The sequence below is a fragment of the Apteryx rowi genome, unplaced genomic scaffold (genome assembly GCF_003343035.1).
Source record: "Apteryx rowi isolate R43461 unplaced genomic scaffold, aptRow1 scaffold_111, whole genome shotgun sequence".
Taxonomy (NCBI): domain Eukaryota; kingdom Metazoa; phylum Chordata; class Aves; order Apterygiformes; family Apterygidae; genus Apteryx; species Apteryx rowi.
The window spans coordinates 881,866-904,916 of NW_020447320.1; the positions used below are offsets into that span (position 1 = coordinate 881,866).

The window sequence follows — 23,051 nt, forward strand, 5'->3', positions numbered from 1 at the left end:
TGTTTTTAACAACGTGTGTGGGGCACCAGAGTAAACAGATGAGCAGGGAGACGAGACGGAGACAGCGGACAATAAGGGCGCGCCGCAACAGAAAGGCCAACCTGACACCAACGGCACCACACATTTATAACTCCTCGTGCTGGGTTAGTACAGCCCCGTATGCAGAAAAAACTCCTGCGTAACGGAATAATTTATCCTCAGCTAAGAGGAGCCGAGATACAGGCACTGTTGATCACCTCACATTTCAAAAACAGTGCTGATGCATCACTGCAAGCACCCATGTTTGCTTTTGTTTTTTCTTTTTTTAATAACTGCCCTTGTTATTTCAGTCAAATATTTGCATCATATTAACCATCTTGCGTTTAGAAAGGGACATCTGAAGTAGCTGCATAAAATAAAAAAAGTACAAAGCATTACTCTGATCAAGTGTGATATTCCCCAACGCTGGCAGTGTATGAGAGTTTCGTTTTGTTTTCTTTCTCCGCCTCTCGGGAGAACATCATGTAGTCTGCTAACTCAATCAGTTTATTTGGGCATAGGAAAACTTTTATTTACAACATGTTAATTAAAAAAATACTTGACAAAAAAGGCATACAGTATTTTATACTAAAAGAATAAAGATTTTTATTAAGCACTGTAAGTTGCATTCAATAGCCTTCAAATACACCACACCACAATCCATCTACAACCAATCAAACCCAACAGTAGTTCATTCTTGCACAATCCATGAGTTGGGGCAGAACTCCCTTCAACTTACATTAAGATACCTACTTAGCTCTTGCGGGCAGGGAATGGGGAATTACACCTCATTTCTGATCACTAATGTGTGATGAAGAGCATCAGGAGAATTATATGAAAACGAATATAAAGAAATGATTCTGATTTTGAAGTACATTAAGTTTGGAAACACTAACAAAAACATCAAAATGATACAGGTATATTTGCTTATACTAAATTCTTGATGGGAAAGTTCTCAAGAACAAGCCATTTGTTTCCTGCTACAGAAGGGGGGTACTTTTTTTTTTTTTTTGAAGATCAAAGCTTTTTTTTTGTTTTTCACAGAATTTCATATTTGCTAATATGAAGGCATAAAACAGCAACAGAGAACAATAATGCATACAGCAATGAGTACACCAGGGTAACGTTGATATTCAAAACGGCTAGATAATTTTTTTTTTAAGTTTTAGAATAAATGCAACAGAGGTCAATAATCACAAAATTTTAAGGTTAGAGCAAGATCAGTCAATGACTAAACATAGTTAACATCTTTTATAGGACTATTACTGATTATTAGCTTTTTGTTTTGCAAATGGGCACAGTACTTGTAAGAATGGAAGAAAGAGGACAATAACATGCATAATATTAACTACACACTTTAAAAATTATGAACCATGCAGAAGTTTAGCTCAAATAGTAGTACTAATGGTCTACGTCTGATTCAAAACCACATAGTTCATTGATCACGGATGCATGGTATTAGTCACAAAAAGTTTCAGAACACATTGTGTTTATTTTGAAAGGTCATTTGCATCTTCTATGATTTCAAGTTTATCTCCATTTAACTTGCTTGTAAAGTATGTATGATGTATATTTAAAATCAGCAGAACTGCAATATTACTCTATAATTTTTAGTTTCGATAGTTTGCACATTTTAACACAAAAGAACCACATCAACGGTGATGAAATTTAAGAAAGAAAAAACTGTGGTTGTGCCTTTTTCCCCCCATAATCATGAAATCAAAGCCTTAAAGAAAGCTTTATTGTGACACAGTAATGCAAAATCAAATATAATGGCATACATATGGTGCCAAGTACTAAAAATTATATTTTAAGCTATATATACTTAAAGACTGCCAAAATTTGTTTTCTTTATATTTCAAAAAACAAAACTACAAGCTTTTGTCATAACCAGTTTAAACTTTATGTATACTTCATTTTAAGTGCGGGAGTCAAATGCTCTTCATTCTCTTTCTTTTTTGTTTTATTGTAGCATTTTGACTACAACTGGTTAAAACTAAAAATGTGTTGTTTAAATCTCTGACATCAAAGAGGGATCCGAATTTCCAAAGTCCTCATTTTTCTCTTACGGAAAGGAAAAAATGTACGTAACTGTAGGCTCTCTTTCTTTCCAGATATTCCTAATCCTGACCCTTCCCAACATCCTTCACCCTCTATAAAAAATAAGTTTACTCTTCTTTTTTTAAGACAGTGGCCTCAAGAGTATCATCTTTATGGCAAACACTGTCTGCATTTAGTGCATTTAAGTGAGGATTTGTATTGCACATTTTAGAGTCATTACTCAAGGCACTTTCAGACTGATTGGAAGCCCTGATGTCTCCTGTATTCCCATTCATCTGGGAAGCTGGTTTTTCCTCATTCACAACTCCATTTTCAGCCAGGGATCCATCTGAAGACACAATTGAGGATTTAGATTCCTCTGATTTTGACTTAAGTTCTTTGGCTACTTCTTCTGCTGAAGCAGCATAAGGAGGTTTGCCCTATTTTTTAAAAAAAGAAGAAAATTACTAAAGAACCACTGCTATATATTTGCAATCTGTTACAGCGACACTATTAATAGGCAGCATGCAGTGTGTGGAAATATCACAAGTGAACACTGAGTAGTATATACTGCTGAAATAAGAAGTGGCATACAAAATCAACATCACAGGTTAGCACAGATGTGAAAGAATTTCGGTATTTCTGAGTGCTTTCTAGCCATGTTTTCTTATATTCCTTTGGTTAAATGCACTTTACACTCTGATAGTTATTTGTGATCTAAGAGCCACGTAAAAGCCTGGAAATACCAAAACTGAAAATCAATGTACAGCTTAACTGCTTCTTTGTTCATATACAATATAATTTAATGACATGATTACATATTATTCAAATACAAACCAAAACTTATTTTCAGACAATTATTAAAGAAGTGCAAAAGTATCATGCAATCCTATCTATACTGGTCTATATACTTTTGAGATTAGGAAGCAGACTTCATATGAAAAGCATATAGTAGAATCTTACAAGACTGAGTATAGCAATAAAAAACAGACTTATGTAGCAATAGAACCCATATTTAGCTTTTACGTATCTGCAGCAATGAATCCTAGCATTCCAGAAACATAATAAGCTTTAAACAGCAAAATAAAACAAGTAGGTTGGGTTGCTAAGAAGCAACGTAGTTATCAATCACACCATTAACAAAGTCAAGTACTAAGAAATGACTAAGATAGGGACATCTTATACACCTCAAGCTGTAGCACAGTTTCATAATATAATAATCTTAACTTTGATATACTGGAAACAGCATGGTTAATTCTTTTCTGAATTCCTGAAGGATTTTGCAGGTGAAATACTTAAAAACTGTTTTTCTCTAATATCAGCATCATACACCTTGCTTTCCAGGAAATCACAAAATATCATTCTGTAACAACACTGCACAGGTATGTGACTGGCATATGAGGCCAATGCATACTTATCACAGGTGTAAATGTATTTTTTCAGGCTTTCCTACTAAGTGTTATGTTTTAGATTAAATGTATGCTTTTCCTTCCAGAATCAAGAGTGAAAGATTTTATTTTGTGAAGAAATATGCATTTCTTTTGTATTTGGTAAGTACAACCTGCTATTTGCAATCATATTCTCCAACCTTTACTCATATCACCTCAGAATTATAATCAATAAAGTCATTGGATTCTATGGGGAGGATCTTACTTGGTGTAAATATGCATATCGGAGTCTGGCCCCATGTAAGCATTCTTTCCTTAACTGCCTACGTTTGCAAGACAGGCAAGTACGCTGTTGCCAGGTAATCAATTAGTTATTGAAATCTACCCTTTATGCATTAAGTTTCCCAAGTTCTCCCTTGCCACGTGCATTTGAATCCACATTTTTTTCTTTTCCTGTAAAAGGAACACAAACTATAAAACGCATCAATTATTGACTGATGATGGTAAAAATTTGATGAGCTCAGGACTAATCTACAGAAAACATCACCATTTATCTTTCTTCTCCATAGCACAGGCTCAATTTTAGACCAAGCAACTTGTGACCATAGGTATTTACCATCCAGATTACATATAATTAATAAAAATATGAATGTCCAAACTTGCTGTCTGTTAAGACTATCTGCCTAAAAGTACTATCTGAACTAGGTTTACATATGTAAAACTGCAGTAAGCGAACATATTTGGAAGCTCTTTCTCCAGGCTTCCTTTATATTGTGTGTTGAAATACTTGGAAATGAGACGCCAAATAATTAACTTAACACAGTGCTTTCTCTTCTATTTTAAGTAAAAGATTTAAAGCTTTAAATACATACGTAAATTTGCAGACATCACACAAATTCGTGTACATAGAAATTTAACAAGTAAGAGAAATGATGTATGTAAATTTTTACACCTGGAACACAGTGAGTTTTACTTGAAGCTACTGGTTCTTACATTATCTACCAGAGAACACTCCTCCTCTTACTGTCTGATACCTGCAAACACTCCCCTACTCTTATATACTAATAGCTATACAACAAATTGCAAAGCCATATGACATATTTATTGTGAAAGTTTCCCACCTAGTTAATACCCACTCGTCCATTACCCTTGGGACTTGCGCTAACATTCAAAACTGCAGAGCAGCAAAAACAATGCAAAAGGGACGAAAACATAACTCTGAAGCAATTGGCACTTAATATGAAATACCAGTTTGCTCCAGCTAGATTTAAAGGATCCGTGGGAGAGGCAAAAACTACGATCCACAGACTCTTCATATATTGTCGCCAAAAATGAAATTGTGCATTCATGGTGGCAAAGACTGGTCTTTTATTTCTTAGAAGTTTAGAGTTAGGGCTTACTTTTGGAGCTATGAAACAGCAAAGATCCTTCTACTGTTTCTTATTTTTTCCTCATGAGGTTGGACTGTGATCCCAGAAAACAAACTGGGAAAGGGTGGGAGGGAGAATAAAAGCTGCCAATTTATTTCAGCTTCGTATTTCTCTCATTCTTCTAAATTCTCTCCTATTCTCACAGCTAGTTAGAACTGTGTAGGCACTGCCTTCATATCAAAATATATTTTTCAGCTTCTGTCTTTATAACCAAAGTTTGCTTATTACTGAGCTGGAACACTAGCCTGTCATCACTGGTTGTGCAGCCTACAGCTTCAACAAGTAGGCAGTATCACTGTAAGAAACACTTTTATCTTTTAAAGTTGTGCTTATCAATATTAGCTGGTCTGGAAGTCCATACTATACTAGTCTGTAAACCAGAGTGTTTTGGAAGTCAAGCACACTGCTTTATTACCTGAATTGCTCCCTGGCTTTTATAACCTCTCCCATAGTACCTTCCACCTCTTCCAAAAGTTCTTATCACTGGAGTGGAAATAACTCCTCTAGGACGCCTGTAAGCATTGAGGAAAAGGAAGAAAGAAAAATACATATGAACATTGTTTAAAAGTACTTTAAATTTTATTTTGCTTAAATATTTTTTTAGCTTTATTGTCTAGTGACTAAAATCTGCCTTTCTTTAAAGAAGCAATATAATTAATCAATTCAGAATTATAGGGTTCTACTACTTGCAAGTGTATAAATTCTAACCAACCTTTTGTTTTCCTAGCAATAAAATGACTATTTCTATAATTCACTTTTAAAGAAGAGGTAAATGAGTATTTTCAAGTTTTGTAAAAACATCTTTACAGTATCAAATTATCTTTACAGTACTTTAGAAGCAGAGATCAAAATAGTTTCACCTGAAAAAGAATGCACGAGCAATTTGAACCATTTATAAGGCAATTCCTCCCATTTAATAACACTTCCCATCAACCCTCCATGCCAGACATAGAAGAAATCAGATAAAAGTAAGGAAGGAAAAACACAAAATTGCTTTGGTTTTGATGGGAGAATACAAAGTGATCTAAGAACATGAGGAAAAAATGGAGGCTTCAGGCACATCTGACATGTGTAGCAATTTATCAAGTTTGGAACACTTTCAAATGGAGGCTTCCAACCAGGACACATCAGGTGGCGGCTTTTCTATTTGATTCAATAAAGATTAGATCAGACCAAAATAAACTTTCACTCAACTCAAACTATTTTAATGCAAACAATTGCAGAAACTTAACTTCCTTTATTATTATGTCAAGGACTACTTCTCGCCTAAAAATTGTTTTCATTTTCTCTCCTGGAAATATGAACAGTAACAGATTGCTCTACTTTTCCTCCAAATCTGCTGCCTGATACCATGAGGTCATAGTGTCACGACTGACCCCTCTAAAGCTCACACAGAAGAGCCAGATGGTGTTCAGGTCCAGCTCTACATCCAGCACAGTTTCCAAGCTGCGTGGGCCGCAATTGCACAGTATGCCATTCTGGCAACAAATGACAGCTGCAATTCTCCAACCATATCTCATTTTCCATATAGCTAATGTTTCATCACTTGACAATTCCCATATGCCAGTAAGGTCCCTGTGAGCTGATTTTGCAAAAAACAGCCTAAGTAGGAGCTAAGATTTTGCTTAGTGCTCCTACTTCCTGCTGTTGTTGTGCGGTAACAACTAAGTTGAACTGACTCAGTGGAGAAACGCTGTTCTGTGCCATGCAAGTCTTTTCACACACACTGCAAATTCCCACATTCAGCAATAAGCAATTAAATAATGGAATTTAAAAGAAAAAAGCAAAGATTCAAGAGGAAAGAAGTGCATTTTACATTCAATTACTCTTGCTTCATTCTTTCCAAAGATTACAACAAGGCTATTTTTTTTCTGACCTAATTATTTAAATGGTGAAAGTATACCCTTCAGGGAGCCGAATAATGGATTTTTCCAACTCAGACTCGTATCACACTAGATATATTGATGGATCAAAGCTAATGAAAGGCATATGGTATAATTTGTATATAAAGAACACCAAGTTTAACATTGCAAAGAGACATGTGAGAATGGCGTTGACAAGCCTGACATGATCCTCTTTGCTGAAACTGATAAAAAATGAAATAGAGGTTTGCAGAACTAGATGATAAAGTGTAGAAAAAAAAAAAGCATACACTTTCCTGCTAAAGTGTTCTTTAGTAGCAAATAGCATCCACAGTCAAGGAACTCAATCTTTAAAACACCTGTTTTTAGATGGTACACTAACATTTATGTGTTTTCCTATTTTATTTTTAGTATTGATTGATACTATTGCTGCCTGTGGTAGTTTTTTTCCTCTTTGAGTAACTTTAGTAACTCTGAATGTAAAGAGTTTAACTCAGTAGGATGTGACTGAGACAGACCTAACTGCCCAAAGGTAGCACCTCTGACAGAATGAAAACGTGAGATATTTTATCTTTTAACACAAGAGCTACTATTGGAGAGCAGTATTTCTCCATCATAAAGGTGCTTGCAGGAGCAATAACACCCTTTTAGTGATTTCACTGCTCCTAGATAAGGAAGGCTCTTAATTTAGGACTTGCCAGTGTTAGTTTCAGACTACTGATATTTTGCACAAATTCATGTGTTTGCTTCTTCAGAAAATGGAAGAACTGCTATTCAAATGAGTAAAGTCAATGGTATGTATAAATGCGAGACAGATCGGAGCCTGAAGGTGTCTCCAGATAATCAGTCACGATGCTTCAGTCCAACAGCACCCTTGATTAGGTCTCTATAAGTTACCTCAACCTTTTTCACAAACAGTACCACATACAGTGCATTCAGCTTAAGAAAAGAAAGCTCTACAGTAGGCCAGATTCTGTTTTTAAGTTGGATCCAAGAACAGGAGAATTTATAACCACATACTAACCTCATTTAAATGGTGAGCAATGTTATTTTGTGCACTAAAACTGAAGAGTAAGATTAAAATACCCAAAGGAGCCCAGTGCCTTATCACATATCTTAGGTTAATCCACCGACCTCTGCTGCTATTCCAGATGAGCAGAGGTGTCCTTTAAGTCCTGCATCATCTCTGCTAACCTGTACAGTTTCCTCTGAATAGCTGTCTGAAGTGTCTAAAACAGCACTAGATGCCAATGTTTTGGGAGCTGAAACTCATTTTAGAGTATAAAATGTTCCTGACTAAATTTGTTCCGCTTAAAATGTCAGTTTTGCTCTTTCTTCTTATACCAAGTCTACTTCCTGCTGCTGAACTTCTTCATTTCTGCTGTTCTTACTTCTCCCTCTCCTGGTCCCATTCTTGCAGGACTTCAGGTCCCATCACTCATTTCCTCACTCAGTCCAACAAGACAGGCATTCAAACAGTTAATACTGACTTTAGCATCAAGCTTTATAGTGCACGCTTGATGAAATTAGCGGATAGAGAGGAATTCACACAGCTCAGACTTACTCTTTCAGACTGCTTCCTGGCTCAAGATGACATGAATATACCTACTGTACTCCACTCCTTTAATACAGTTAAAGGCAGACATAACACATGAATCACATGGCAACTTTGGGAGTTGTCTACTATAACAGATGCAACCTAATTAAGGATGATAGACAGTTCTGTAATGCACAGAACAATAAAATTCTGGAAAAATATAATCTTAAAAAAGTAAAGCTCTAGATATTTTTGTGACAAATAATTTTTTTTAAAATGTTGTGCACTTGTAATTTAAGCTGTAGTGAAACAAAGTGCAAGGGCTGAAGAAATAAGTATTCTTTTAAACATATCTACCACCATGACAGTAGCAGAGAACTGTTAAACCCCTAAGTGTCCTTTAGTTGTTTTACAATTTTACAGAAGATTTACAAAATGAAGTTATTCAAAAATTTATCACACTTTGTTATAAATATTCTACCATAACCAAGAAAATAATAAAGAGTGGTGATAGTTTTGATCAGGTAAAATATATTTATTGATTTCTTGTAAGGGAAAGGCCCTCAGGCCATTTCCTCATGCAAAATGATTCACATGCATGTCAGATTCAGAATATGATTTTTTTGCACACAAAAATGTTTACAGTCATCTGAATAACTCATTTAATACATTTTAAAATGAACATAAATGGCTTCTTGAGAATACTCAGCAGGCATAATATTACCTAATGCATCCCAAAATGCACTGAATGCAATTTCTAATGCCTCCACTTTTCCCAATTCTACTTCTGTTCCAACCACTAAATTCTCCAAGTTGCACTTACCCTCTTGCTGGTCCTCCAACAGAAACGACCTGCAGAGGAAATGGCCCTCTACCCCCTCGTCCACGTCTGCTTCCAGCCCAATGGCCGACTACAGTGCCGGCAATTTCAAGTTTCCCTCCCTGAGAAGGAATAGGTTGGACTCCTGCACATAAAAGCAAAACCAGAACTTGATATTCACAGTCATAAGATGGAAGTTACTAATGAATGGAAAACACATTCCCCCAGACTTTTGACATGGTTTCCCCTTCTCATTTTGTGGTCACTCAGAAGAATTGTAACTCCAAGAGCCTTTTTTCTTTTTCCCTTTTTTTTTTTTTAAATATATATGAATTCTGAATTAGAAAATGATTATATGACAACTTCAGTTTCAGTAATTAAAAATACATATTAGCTCAGCATTAAGAAACTGAAGTGAAATTTTACAAGCTATCTGAAGATTATTTTTTACTACATTCTTAACGAAGAAAGAATTTTTAATGGTTTAAAAGCACCTTCTATTGAACACCAAGTATCAGCATAAGACACAAAGATTATCATTTCTGTGAACAACTTATTAGGCAGAACTACCTATATTAATGCTAAGTTGTTATAAAAATATAGCATTTAAACTGATCTAGGTGTAAAAGATAGGTTTACTCTTTCGCTCCCAAGAAAGCAGTAAAAATTATAATTGTCCAAAATACAAATGTAACTTCTATTTAAGTTGTTCATTTTTATATCTGTTTTTTTGCCCTTAAAAAAACCATGAGGGCATAATAGATATTTCAAGAAATTTAGGTAAGCACAATTGAGCCATATGTTACTGGAAAGACTGTCAGCACTAAAAGGGTTACAAAACATAGCATTTATGCAGCCATGATTAGTCTTCAAACGTTAATACACTAGGAACTAAATTACTGATTAAATTCAGAAAGGTTCATACTGCTCTGTACTAGTCTTTCAGCTTCAAATGCATATTGTTTACAGTGGCAACGTTATTCACACAATGAAGCATTAGAGGTATGTTCGCTCTTAGAACAAAAGCTCAGAAGCCAGAAAGAATGGCTAAATATATGGAAAAATTCTACCCTAAATGAGTAATGAGAATTAACAGTTTTCTACTGTCCCACCTCATATAAGAGAAAAGCAACGAACACAAACAAATAAATAAATCTCATGCCTATGTCCACACTGACGTGACACCAGTGAAAAATGGGTTAGCAGTAACACAAAAGTCAAGAATTTCCATACTGTGTCATTTTTCCAAAAAGCTCAATTGTCCTCAAGTTTTAGAAAATAATTGTTAATACATTCAAGCAAAGTTCACTTGACTACAGAGCCCATCCTAACATTTTAAAGCACAGAAGACAGAACGTCCCATTAAATTTTAAAACTATTCTGTATTTGAACAAGGATTTTCTAGGCATGTAAGAGACAGGTTGACACTGAGACCAGTTTGCGCAAGGGACCTAGGGAAAAGACTCTAGAAGAGCAGAGCAGACAGTAAGTGATTTTAGAGCAACCTGAGACGGCTGGAGAAGAGTGAGAGCTGGAGACAGTTAGGGAGAAGGGAAAACTGGCAGTCAGTAGAAAGCCTCAGACCAAACCGTAAAGTGAAGGAAGCTGTTGCCAGAAGCTCTAAGAAAAGGGTTTTGGGTATAATTACCGCCCTGAAACTTGCTAGTCCTGTTGCTGTCATTGCCAGAGAAGGCTCCGGAGTGTCCTGCTGCTGCTGCCACCCGGAAGGCCCGGTAAGCGCCTGTTGCTACTGTTTCCCCATAAGGGCCTCCGAAGCCATAGACTCCTGTTAGACCCAGGGTAAAGAAAGACAGGGGAAAAGCTGTGAGGGGGCCAGGCACGTGGGAGTTCCCCTAACAGAGAAGCTGCCACCACCGTCCTCCGAGGGTCAGCAGCGACTGCTGCCCTTCTGCGCGTTAGGCAGGTGAAGCCGGCAGGCTCAGCAGCGAGGGGAACGCAGCAACGCGGAAACCCCCCGGCCCAGGCAGAGGTTACGCAGAGGAACATCACCACCTTGGAGAAAGCCCTACCAAAGATCTGCTGCAGCCTTAGTGCGTGTGTGTGTGGGGGGGGGGGGGGTGTCCCTTATCCACAACAGCAGGCCTTGGGTTTGCAACGGGTACCCTAACTTGTAGGGCATAATTAGCGTTGAAATGCTTGTGGCAATTTTTTGGCTATCAGCTTCAACGGCTACAGTTGTGGCACCCCAAGAATGCCTTACTCTGAATGTCCAGTACTAATATATGTATAGTTCCCTGTATCGGGGGATATGGTTATGAGGAAGGGAATAAATCTAGAAACCGCCTGGAGTGGTTTATTCAGTGATCTCCGGTACTTACACTCAAGGGTGCCAATAGTTAAATGACTGTAGCAAAATAAAGAGGGATGGGGAGGAAGAAAGCTTGTCTTCAACCCTGGCAGTTAAACTGTGCCTATTAATTAAGGCATTTTTAATATTTATATACATAAACATTTTGAAGTAAAGTACAGTGCAAATAAGAGCCTTGTCACATCATTCAGTGTTGATCCACTCCTCTTTTCTTTTTCATACAATAGCTGTAAAACTATTTTGATCTGGCACAGCTACTAAAAATCCTGCTGGAAATATGCAGCAATACAACACATTCTGTATTGCCAGGCCATCACTAACAAAAACAACAACAAAATGCAGTGATTGGCACACAACACCACAGGCTAACCACTTATTTTTATGTATTTTTCCTATGAAATTAAACAAGCAAATCAGTTTACAGTTTTAGAATGTGAAAGACAAGATAGCACTTCACAGCAATGGGTATCACGTTGCTGTCCCATCACTTACCAGCAAAGCCTCTCCCCCTGCCCTGAGGTGGTGGGACTGGCCCAAAGTGTCGAGGATACATAGAAGCTGGATAGAAAGGCATGGCAGGTGGAGGCGGAAAAGGGAGAGGATGGTTCTGCCTGGAGAAATTTAATCCTTCTAGGATGCTCTGACGCATCTTTTCAACCTTGGCTGCCTGCTCAGCCTATGAATAAAGAGAAAGTCACAAACAGATGTTAAAATTCTGATTTCAATTGTGTAAATTATATTTACACAACAGATTCAAAGAGGAAAGCAAAAGAATGCAGACAGGTAGTGAGAACAACCTTCCTAAAGCTAGCTAGTTATTCATAAAGCTAGTTGTTTAAATTACAGTAATCTACCTTAAAAGGCGTTTTCCAGAAAGGAACTGAGAAAGCTTCTTCTACAGTCTCTTAAACACTTAATACAGCCCTTTACTTCAAGCAAAATAAACATCACAAGCCTGGGCTGCAAAGCAAAACCTAGGTAAACTGGCTAAAGCAAATCTGGACGTTAACAAGCCTGAGTGTGACCACAGCCATCATCAATATTTAATCTACAATCAGTTTCACTAGAGTCAGAAATAAGAACAGCTAAGCTTTTTCAGAAAAGGATTTCACACCTCCTGAAAAGTGTAAAAAAGAAAAAAAAATTTGATCATTTAGTAAACTGTTGATTTTATCAGTTTCCTGTTTTTATAACTAGATAATAACTTTCTGTTGTACCTAGTTCATATAATTTATTTGTATTTTCAAGATGTCTGTAAGAAATGTGAAGAGATTTTGAATTTAAAGACTACAAGAATGACTTTGTCTGTAAAATATATTAGAAATAAAGTTTTCTTTCTTTGTAAAACCACCGCAGCTTAGTCCTTTGTGACCGTAATGCCATCTTGATGCAAAAAGACGATATTACTTGTATGAAGGAGCAGAGAGTTTTCAACTCTAAGTAGCTCATTACATCATAACTGCATTCAAATTGCAGTTTCCGGAGAGGATCAAAATGAAATCAAAGAAAAATTTACATCAGTTTACTTTTTGCAAAATCTACCAAAATGCTATCTCAGCCATCAACAAGAAAGTAAGAGACTTAAATAGAGCTGACAAGTACCTGTTAGCCATCCACCTTTTCAAGTAGAGAGATGACACATTAAGTAAATAATGACTGATAAACCACACCTAACACTTATGAAAATTTGGCACACTTGATATTCTGTTATTACATTCTAAAACTACACACCTGACCATCACAGAGGTCAATGAGAGGAACTTTCTCCCGGCTTGCTTTGATGAGCTTGGTCTGGAATAATTTTCCATCAAAATACATCCACGGACAGCAGTGCTCCCATGGAATTGGCTGTCCGCAAGCATCATTTGCAAAAAGCGCCATATCGACACCACTCATAAATAAAGCAGACAGCTGAATTCCTCGGGGATCGAGATTCTCAATCTGTTTAAAAAAAAAAAAAAAAAAAGCAAATTTAGTAAGATAATAACAAGATATAACACAAAATTATTCCCAATAGGTACATTATTTTCAAAGCTCATGAAAACAAAGTAATTTTAAAAAGTTCTCCAAAACTTTTTATGGGCTATGGCCAGTTCGACTAGCAGAGTGCCACATAATCTATCACCTATATAAGCAAAACTGCAGTACTCAAAGAGGCTGGTCCCATCCGTCCATTCTAGAGGTGAGAGATAAAACCAAAAAACTCTGTTGCCTCAAAGACAAAGCACATGAAATGATTTCTAATATTTCATGTTTGAACTCAATTCATCATCAAGGAGCCAGTAAAAGTTTCAAGGGAAATAACATACATCTTGAAATTATGGTTTTTAGTATGTAAAACATATATGATGCATACTTTAGCTACATTAAGATCATTCATAAACATGCAGTACACAGTTTTTCAATTAATGCTAAAACATACTATAGCAAACAGAAGCTTTTAAGATATTTACAGGAAATTAGCTGTAGAAAATTTCATTAAAAATAAGATCATTTCTTTCAAATAATCTTGTACTTCTGAGATATTTTTTAGAAAGCTTCAGGAATGAACTCAATGTGAGCATTCCAGCTTTCTTCCCACGTATCACATTTCCCTTCCAACTCCTTTATAACAGAATTTCAATTAGCTTTTTCAAGATGTTGCTATGTTAGAATGCAGCTTCTCTTAATGAAGTAATGTTTTTATGAATACAAGAGCTTTATTTAGAATGCAAGATAGATATGCAAAGGTAGAATTATATAGTGAATAAGAGCTGATGGTGGAAAGAAAAAGCATTTGCTTGCAGCAAATACATTTTTAGCTTAGAAACAAGAGAATATAATCACTAACATTTTCCAATATACTTTAAAAAATATCAGCCCTTTCTTGGGAACATTTTCAAGACTTCGGTATTAAATTTTAAGATTAAACTACATTACCTTCCTTATGCATAAGCAACCTGTAAGATCCAAAAGACTATCCAGATCGTTTTGCAGATATGCAGCTGGGTTCAAACTCAGCTGCTCTTTCTGTCTGACTTCAACAAAAAGAGAAGCAGCTGCTTCATATGAAGACAGTAACAACATTGCATGAAATATTGCATCTTTCAGTTAATCAACAAATATTATGGAAATGATCCATATTACTCTCCATGTATGATTTAAAAATAAAACTTGGAGAACAATTTCTATTAAACAAAAATACTTGTATCCTGTTTATCACTTGCCTTGTCTCTGCCTTTCATTTTTCTGTTGGAATGCAAAAAAATTTTATCTGGGAATTCCTTTCTTAGATCTCTAAATCCAGCAACTTTCACAGTGGGGTTTCCTCCTCTTTTCATCAAACCTGAAGATAGAGGCAAGACTATTTACTTGATAACTCTTGTAGACACCTTTGCCAAAATCTGTACCCATCGATGTTGTTTATTGTGTTGGGTTTTGAAAATGGACATTGAAGACTGAGTTGCTGATACACTGCTGTTCTTTGACACATCCAGCCTTGCCTACAAAACTGTTACTTGAATTTCCACCGATACCCACAGGTGCAATTATTCAGCTTTAAGACCTTGAGGTAGATGTCTTGTACCATTCTCTCACTGAGACTTTTAAAGGCACTCTCCTCCTACTCTGCTGAGTCCAACGTTTATCACCTTGGATGAGCGTACATATATTTCTTCTGAACATGCAGGATAACCCACTGTCAGTTCAGTCCTTGGATAAAGGTTGGCCATATACTTCCCTTAAGACAAAGTACTGCTCCTCATACAATGCAGAAAATCACCTTGCTCTTAGAGCCACCATCTCTGGGATTCTGAAAGCCCAATATGCATGTGGTGTTTCCAGCATGAATGTCTAGTAAACATCTTCAAGGGGAGTTCAAACATCTTAATGATTCTCCTGATGGACTGCATTTAGGCTCCCTTTAAGAAATTAGCAGTAATGAGGAGTACTCAAAAATGTTGTTCTCAGGAGTCTAATATGCTTGTAATCCACATTAGCAGCAATCCAGTCTTAAGTGCTGAAGCAAACAAGCAGTCTTGCAAGAACTCATCAGGTTTGTTGTAGCTTTGTCCTGTGTTTCTTCATATTTTTTTGAGTAATGAGAGAAAGGCCAAAGGAATTTCTTCCTGTTGGATTTTTTTTTTTAATTTGAACTTTTGGTATTCATTCTTTGATGTATGAGGAGAGGAAGAGGATTTAGTTTTTCTGTTAAACTCTGCCATTAAGATTCATAAAATGTGAATTCTCTACTTCCCGAGTGAAAAATTCAAACAGGTTCTGAAGCAGATTCAGTTGTTTTCTTTCCCTTAAATTTATTAGCACCTCTGTGCCTAAGAGTTGGGATTCCACACACAGGTTGATTTGTTTATAAATTCAGACTGGGAAGTCCTTGCCAAGGTGCTATATGCAAGAATGCAGGAGAGAGGCTGCTTGTCACCCACAGATGAAAAATCAGTCACTTGCTGGCTTTGAGAATGCTCTTGTCGACTAGGTTTTAGTGGCAAAATATTCCCTAAAAAGCCTGACAGCTGATATGCATGAGCTTAATTACCATTGCTTCTGCGAAAGCAGTGCTAGGATTGCTGCTTTTGTCTGTGCCTTTCTGTACTGTGTACCTGTGAACATGAGCAAACTTGGAAAAAAGGTACCTTTCTCTCCTTGCCATTTTAACTAAGGACAGCATGTGTCCATGCACTGCTGGGAGCAGAATGGGCTCCTAGACTTTCCTAACTTTAGCCCTCCACCTTATACATAAGAACCTGAAAGACCATCTGAGATGACTTCTTCACCATGAGGTTACATGATGAAGAGGTGATCAGCATTTCACGTCCTTTGCTATGTTGATCACCAGGGCAGACAGGAGATAAGATGGATACCTTACAGTTGTTCATTCCCTGTAAATCTACTGCCTCCCATAGCTTCCAGTTAACAGAAACACCACTGGGCTTAAGTTAGGTTATGTAGAAAAATGGATCTAAAATTATTTCCATTCAGAAAAATATTTGCTTCAAATGAAGGACTAACTTCTACCATTTTCTTGATTCAGAGTAGAGAACTTGGTGGTAGGTTTCGGAAAAAAAATTCTAAGAGCAAACAGTGTAAAAGTAAAACCAAATTTCATGGGTATTTTAGCCCAAAGATTAGAAGAGGAAATTCCACTGTGAGCATATGAAGGCTGGCTGGGGAAATACCACAGAATAAGGGGATGTTGCACACGTTGATATGCATTCTGTATTTACAATAGGATACTGCACTAAACAATTCTATCACTTAACTAGCTGTATTTACTTCACATAATACTACCGTATTAGAAGAACCAAAAACTTAAAGATTTAAATTCTTAAAATCCTCAGAACAATTATTTCTACAATTCTGTCGGTATTAATAAACTGTTTCCCCTTCTCCTGCATTTTTGCATTCAAGGTTATGCAAGTCTCTCCATTTCTTTACCTGAAACACAACTATAAATCTCTTTTGAATGCAGAAGCATGGAAAAATACCAAAGTCAGTATATAAGAACTTTTAATGGAAACACATTTGTTTTAAACTTCCAAGGGACAGTTACTTTGGAAATAGTAAGAAAAGTTGTGTAAGGTAAAATACCTTTAAAATTTTAGTTATTGATCGAACCAGTGAAACAGAACTGATTAAGAGTCTTTGCAAAACTTAAAAATACTAAGATCAATACTTTTGAAAGCATAGGTAAATATCCAAGGTTTTTAGTGAGACAGGCATATACGCATCACCCACTATAGTTAACAGTGTGGATCAGTTGGGAATAAACCTTTTAGTTATGGAAGTCAGAGTTAAGAATTACCTTGAGTTCCTGAAGCTGGTCAGGCTCATAGAGCTTTGGAGACAATGCTTGGGCGAGAAAAGCATCAAGTTCTTGGCGACGAAGTATACGAACCCCTGGCCACTGTACCATATACCTACAGAGGAAGCCAATAATTATTTATATCCTTCTTTTAACTGCTAAATTAACTGGTATTTTATATGATCAGAAGTCAGAGTGCAACAACAAAAATTTTTTTTTGTAGTTTTCTAGACTTAAGTAATTAAAAAGCCAAAATTCTAAATAGATTTAAAGCTTAAATTTGTTGAAGATCATACAGAAGAGTCGCTTGCTGGGAATCAGTTACGTAATTCACATCAGAACAGTCCAATTCCAGTGAAGAAATGGAGGACAGATGACCAAAATAGAATGTAAACAAAAAGTAGATTCTGGTACATATAAAAATAAAATAATGTAAAGACTAATGGTCTTTATAAAAAGGACTAATGATAAAAAGATTTTGTGAACATGTTTTCCAGATCATACATTATTCAAAAATGATCTAGTCAGCCAAATTTATGCTTGTCATTCCAAACAAGTGCTGAGTAAAACTTTACATCTTAATAAACATTGATCTATATAAGTCATATGTCACAGGAGAGAAACCTGCTGTACAAATGAATGTGAACTTCTGCTTTGTTTAAGATACCGTTTGGTCTATTTTTGTATACTTACTATTCCATGAGGAAAAAAAGACAGCTTTAGTGCTCAAAAGGCTGGAGAAAGTAAAGTAGAACTGGAGACAAATTTACATTTATCAGTCTCAAAGATGGCTTAAAATTTTTCCTGTACAACATGCTAACCTTGGCTTCTGCCAGATTTATAAGCAATCATATCAAAATAATCACCCCTTTCCAAAAGGTAAGCATCTCTCATTCCTAGTCCAATTTTCAATCTGAAAATTAAACAGGTAAATATTTTGGACCTTGTGACTTCCTCTTTAATACTGTACTTCAACTGCAGGTTATCATCACATCAACTAGAGGAGCAAGTCTAGCACAAGGAATCTAACATATGATAGGCAGAATATAATTCACATGAACTTTCCATCCTGATAAGCTGCTAAGCAGCTGTCTCTGAAGTACTTTCTCTTTTGCTTTACAAGTTTACGAACACAGCCGCTGAGACACCAAGCGTTATTTTCTAGTAGGTTGGAGCCTTGAGTGTAACAAATGTAAACTAATTCAAATGCTACAGTGGCCTCTTTGCAACGCAGGATTTTTTTTCTCCTGTCTTCAGCCTTCTAGAGACTGAAGAAAGAAACCCTGAAGCATACAGCATGCTTTTAAGACTCACAAGTGACATTCTAAAAGAAAAATACTCCCCCCATGAACAAATATGGATTAGCACTTTCTAAACTCAGTTTAATACAGTTAAATATGTCAGAGAGATTATGCAGCACAGTAAAACCTTTCCTTTGCTCTGCTTTACCTTAAGGGAACACTGACCTTAATACACAACAGAGCACCATAAGATGAGTGGGCACATTAGTTGGATTGAGCATTGCTGGTGTATCTGATCTCATACATGCCAAAAATGCCCTCATTCTTCGGTTCTTGTCTTCTACTGCTTTTCCCAGCCACAGCTTCTTCAGATTAGGACAGGTCCATTCCCTGAATGCAAGTGCTTCCACCAGCTCAGGGGTTTGAGGAGACTTGCCTTTGTAAGCAGCCCATTCTTTAATTATCACTGGCGAAACTACAAAATGACAACAGTTGAAGGAAAAAATTCAGAGTTAAGTAGTAACATGTTTTTAAAACATTGTATGAAAACACTGTGCCCAAAAAGTATTAGAATACTCTGTACCGACCATCTTTGAATTGTGATCACTTACAAATTAAGTACGTGCAACCAAGTATACGGTAGGAATGTTGGCATTAATATTTTCAAATGAATATACAACTACATGTAATCTTTGGAAACAAACAGCATAATTTGAAAATGCGATTTCCCCCATAATATCTGTATCTTGATCAAAAACCTATAGTAATAAATTAAAGTAGTACATAAATACAAGTATTTTCTGTATGTGGTCTTTTAAGAACAACATAAAACCATAAATATACCACTGTCCTACCGACATTTTTACATCAGCGCTTTAGAACTCATGTCGTACTTGTTCATGGCTGTTCAAATACTGCAATGGAATGAGATCTTAAATACGGGTTTAAATTATTTTTTCTTTCAAAATTTTACAAAACATTAACTTACATAAAGCTTTCAATTTACTATACTGTATTTTATTAAAAGGTTAGTATTTTTGTGTCTGCTATGGCCCCTTTCATCCAAAAAAATAAAAAAGACCCCAATTCTATATTGCTGCTAAAGCATTTCTCTTTTTCTATGCTTGAAGGCAACTAAAACAGAACACAAGTTTTTTTTAAAAAAAAAGTCAAGCCTGAGAAATGATATCTTTGGCCTTGGAATGACCCCAGGTTTGACATAGCTCAAAATTTGTTTGCACCCTTATTAACCCAGTTATGCAGTGCGGAAAGATTCAAGGAGCTTGTTAGTGAAGCTTCAGGTTACAGCCCAAAGAGATTCTTTGGTCAGTAAAACAGTGCTGGAGAACAGACACGCTCCTTCTGCTAGGAATCTCTCGGTTACGGGTTGAGAAGCCAGGACAGCCCTGACTGCTACAAAGGTTCCTTCAGCTATCAGATGTCAGCTCTACAAATGATTTTACAGTTAGAGACAGACAAAGCATGTCAGAGGCCAGGACCTCCATGACAGAAGAACCTCCAGAACATCCCAAAGCACTCTCGTATGCTTTTCTGGAATAAAACCACTCTAGCATTACATCTACATTTTATAGCTCCAAGGAAAAGTTTTACAAAGATAACAGGCAGCACTGAAAATAAATATTTTGATATATTTAGTTGGTAGCCTCACTACAAAATCATTTTCTATTTTGGTTGCTCCCAGTTTTTTATATGCCACTAAGCTATTCAAAATAGGCTTTAACAGCCAGCAAAGCTACTCTGCTATTTGTGCAGGGCTTATCACCCTGGTGTTCACTTCTCGCTTAGCCCTTGGACACCAGCAAAGTAAACACGAACAAATAAAAGGATGCATTTTATGTGGTTTTCAAATAATAGATGGTTTTAATTGCTTTAGGTCTTAGAAGAAAGAGATACTTTTTGACCAAAACTTCTTAGCGCTCTCAGCAAACAGCTAGGAAACACAATGAGGCTACCATGTGGAACGGTTTAAACTATTTAGCAGTAAAAAAATCAAATTGTTGACGATTGACATAGAAGTTATTTGTGTTTTGGGTTTATCTTCTTTCCTTCAACTTCCTTTTGATAATGGAGGCAATATTCCTAGCTATCCTCGGTTTTTCAGTTTGGATGCCCCTCCAGAGGCAAAGAGATCACACTCTATATGCATATCACACTTAAGTACTCTCAGAAAACCATTTCTTCAACCTCTATAACTCCTACAACAGCAGACAATAGCAAGAAAACGGACCTTACAAAACACAAATGTTTCATTATTTTTTCTTTCATATGTATTTTGTGCTGTAACAACCTCAAGTTTAGAAGAAGGGAATATTTTATGTCTATGTTTTCTATCTGCAATCCTGTCTTTCAACATCTAAAATTGGTTCAAAGCTTTCAATCTTGGGATGACAACTTCCATGACTCTATGAGATTAAGACCACAGGAAGAGCACCTCGACTGGCTCTCAACAAATATCTTCTTCAGTAATATGCTGCCTGTAGAGGCTACATCAGAGATCCATCCTGACTTCAAAAATTTGAAAAATAAGTCATTGCTATTGGAAAGGAAACCACTTCTTCTTCAAGAGTGGTTTAATATGAAGGTCACTCTAGCGGACTGGCAAAGAGTGCCCTTTCTGAATGATGGGAAAGAGGAATTATAGCTGTGTCAGTTGACAAGTAACCATAGTACTGTTCACCGAAATTTAACATTTAACGTAACAGACCAATCTAGGGCATGTCCCTATATACTTGTTTCTCCAGGGCATTTCTTACACATTTGACAACCCTGTACTGGGACTGGTGCCAAAACCACAGCCTTCCTCAACCAATGAAGATCTCTGTTCTCGGAGGAAAGCTTTATGTTTTCCTTCCAGGACTTCCACTTGGACATAAGAAATGTCTACAACAAATACACTCAGGATCAGAGTATGTTGAGCGACAACATCACAGAACTAATTTATACTGCTTTTTAACACTAAACTCCCTCCTGCTGATGGACAGGTAGATTTGAATACTTAAAGTAGCATAAGTAACTGCGCAATATATTGACACGTGCTTTGAACATTATCCTCAAGACACTTTAAGGTCAGTTTAAGTAAAAAAAAGGTCAGTATCAATCTGTATTAATGTGACCTGCTTGATAAACACATGCAAAAGTGGTAAAAGGTTCTGATGTCATTAGCAACAGCATCCTGCATTCTGAAGCTGTCTATTAAAGCCCTCGCTGCTAATGACAACTAAGGTGTTTTCTGGTATTCTCTCTGCCTTCTTTTCATGAACTGAACATGAGGTGTGATGTACCTGATGTCATCAAAAGATGAGCTGGCTAATGCAGATTAATCAAGCCTCATTTTTAACTTTATGATCTTTACTGACAGTACAGCTTGAACCAAGCATGCTTGATTTTGCACATAGAGCAACTGCCCAGGATACGGCTTTCCTTTTAGCAGAAACAGTGTCAACTGAACACATCTTTGATGGAGAACAGTACATCACAGGGTGGCTAGGCTTAAAATAACAAACATTTGGATCCAACCAGGAGTTATGACAGCTTGTACAAGTGTGCATTTTTCCACAGAGTGAAAAGGGCTGATGGTTTCATATATGCCTATGTATCTATTAGAACCTGGGAAATAACCCATTTCATGGCTTGAAAAGAATAGCAAGTCAGACATTTTAATTCCATCTTCTCACGAGCAAGGGAAGCACAGTCTGTGCTTCTCAGCTGGCAGTAAAAGCACATTAAAGAATTTTGCTATTCGGCTTTTTATATCCTCAGGTAGCAGACATCAGGACACATAGCACAGGCATAACTTAGCAGACAATTAGAGACAAAAAACTCACTGATTACCTCTTCCAACAGATCTTTTTTTTGTCTTTTCAACTACATAAAATAACAACGATTTAAAAGGTAGGAAGAGATTTGTTTTATGACAAAATTCATTTGAACTGTTTTGATATTTAGTAATAATACTGACATGCAAAGTTTAATATGCACATTTCATAGCCTCTCATAATCCTGACATACAATGTATTTGGAAATTATTCACCATAAAAATCACTCTGTTGCTAGTGTTATGGTCTGTACAACAAAGACAATAAATTTGCTCAGGCTGTTTAAGACACTATTCTCCCCTACTGTCTTCTACAGTCTCTGGCCAAAGCTCATTGCTTTGTAGGAGAGGTGATTAGAAGAACTGTACCCTTGCACCATAGCCCCTTCAAACTACAGGCTTGCATCTTAGCTCAGTCTATCTTTACTGGCTTTTTTAGTTTTGCAGTGAAGCAACTAACGTTTGGGCAGATGTTCCATTTTTTAAGAGCGTGGTCAGTCCTAAGATAGAAGTAGGTCAGGTAGCTGAATGTGTCCTGCAGCAAGATTTGCCAGAGCTCCTGTAACAATAAACCAAGTCAGCAGCAGTGTTCTTAGCCTCCACAGAGAATAAAACCACTGAAAAGCAGTATAAATGAAGAGAAAACAGAGATTATACAGGTATCTCCAGTAGTCTACAGAGAACAGTCTAAGTTTACAAGATGAAAACATTCTGAAGACTGGAGCAGACCTTCAGCATGTAGCTATTTCACCAA

At 36.6% G+C, this 23,051-nt stretch overlaps 1 protein-coding gene across 4 annotated transcripts in view; it reads right to left on the reverse strand.

The window, feature by feature from the left end:
- Positions 1-597: 597 nt before the first annotated feature.
- The window catches only part of FAM120A (family with sequence similarity 120A), a 55,436-nt gene continuing 32,982 nt past the window's right edge, over positions 598-23,051 (reverse strand). The window contains exons 11-18 of one of the 4 annotated variants that reach the window (XM_026076478.1): positions 18,688-18,937; positions 17,222-17,336; positions 13,156-13,365; positions 11,917-12,100; positions 10,744-10,890; positions 9,099-9,240; positions 5,292-5,388; positions 598-2,498 (exon numbers count right to left, since the gene is read on the reverse strand). In XM_026076478.1, the coding sequence (XP_025932263.1) occupies positions 2,187-2,498; positions 5,292-5,388; positions 9,099-9,240; positions 10,744-10,890; positions 11,917-12,100; positions 13,156-13,365; positions 17,222-17,336; positions 18,688-18,937 (1,457 nt within the window). In that variant the 3' untranslated portion in view covers positions 598-2,186. The other 3 variants (XM_026076487.1, XM_026076504.1, XM_026076494.1) reach the window with 3 other exon arrangements.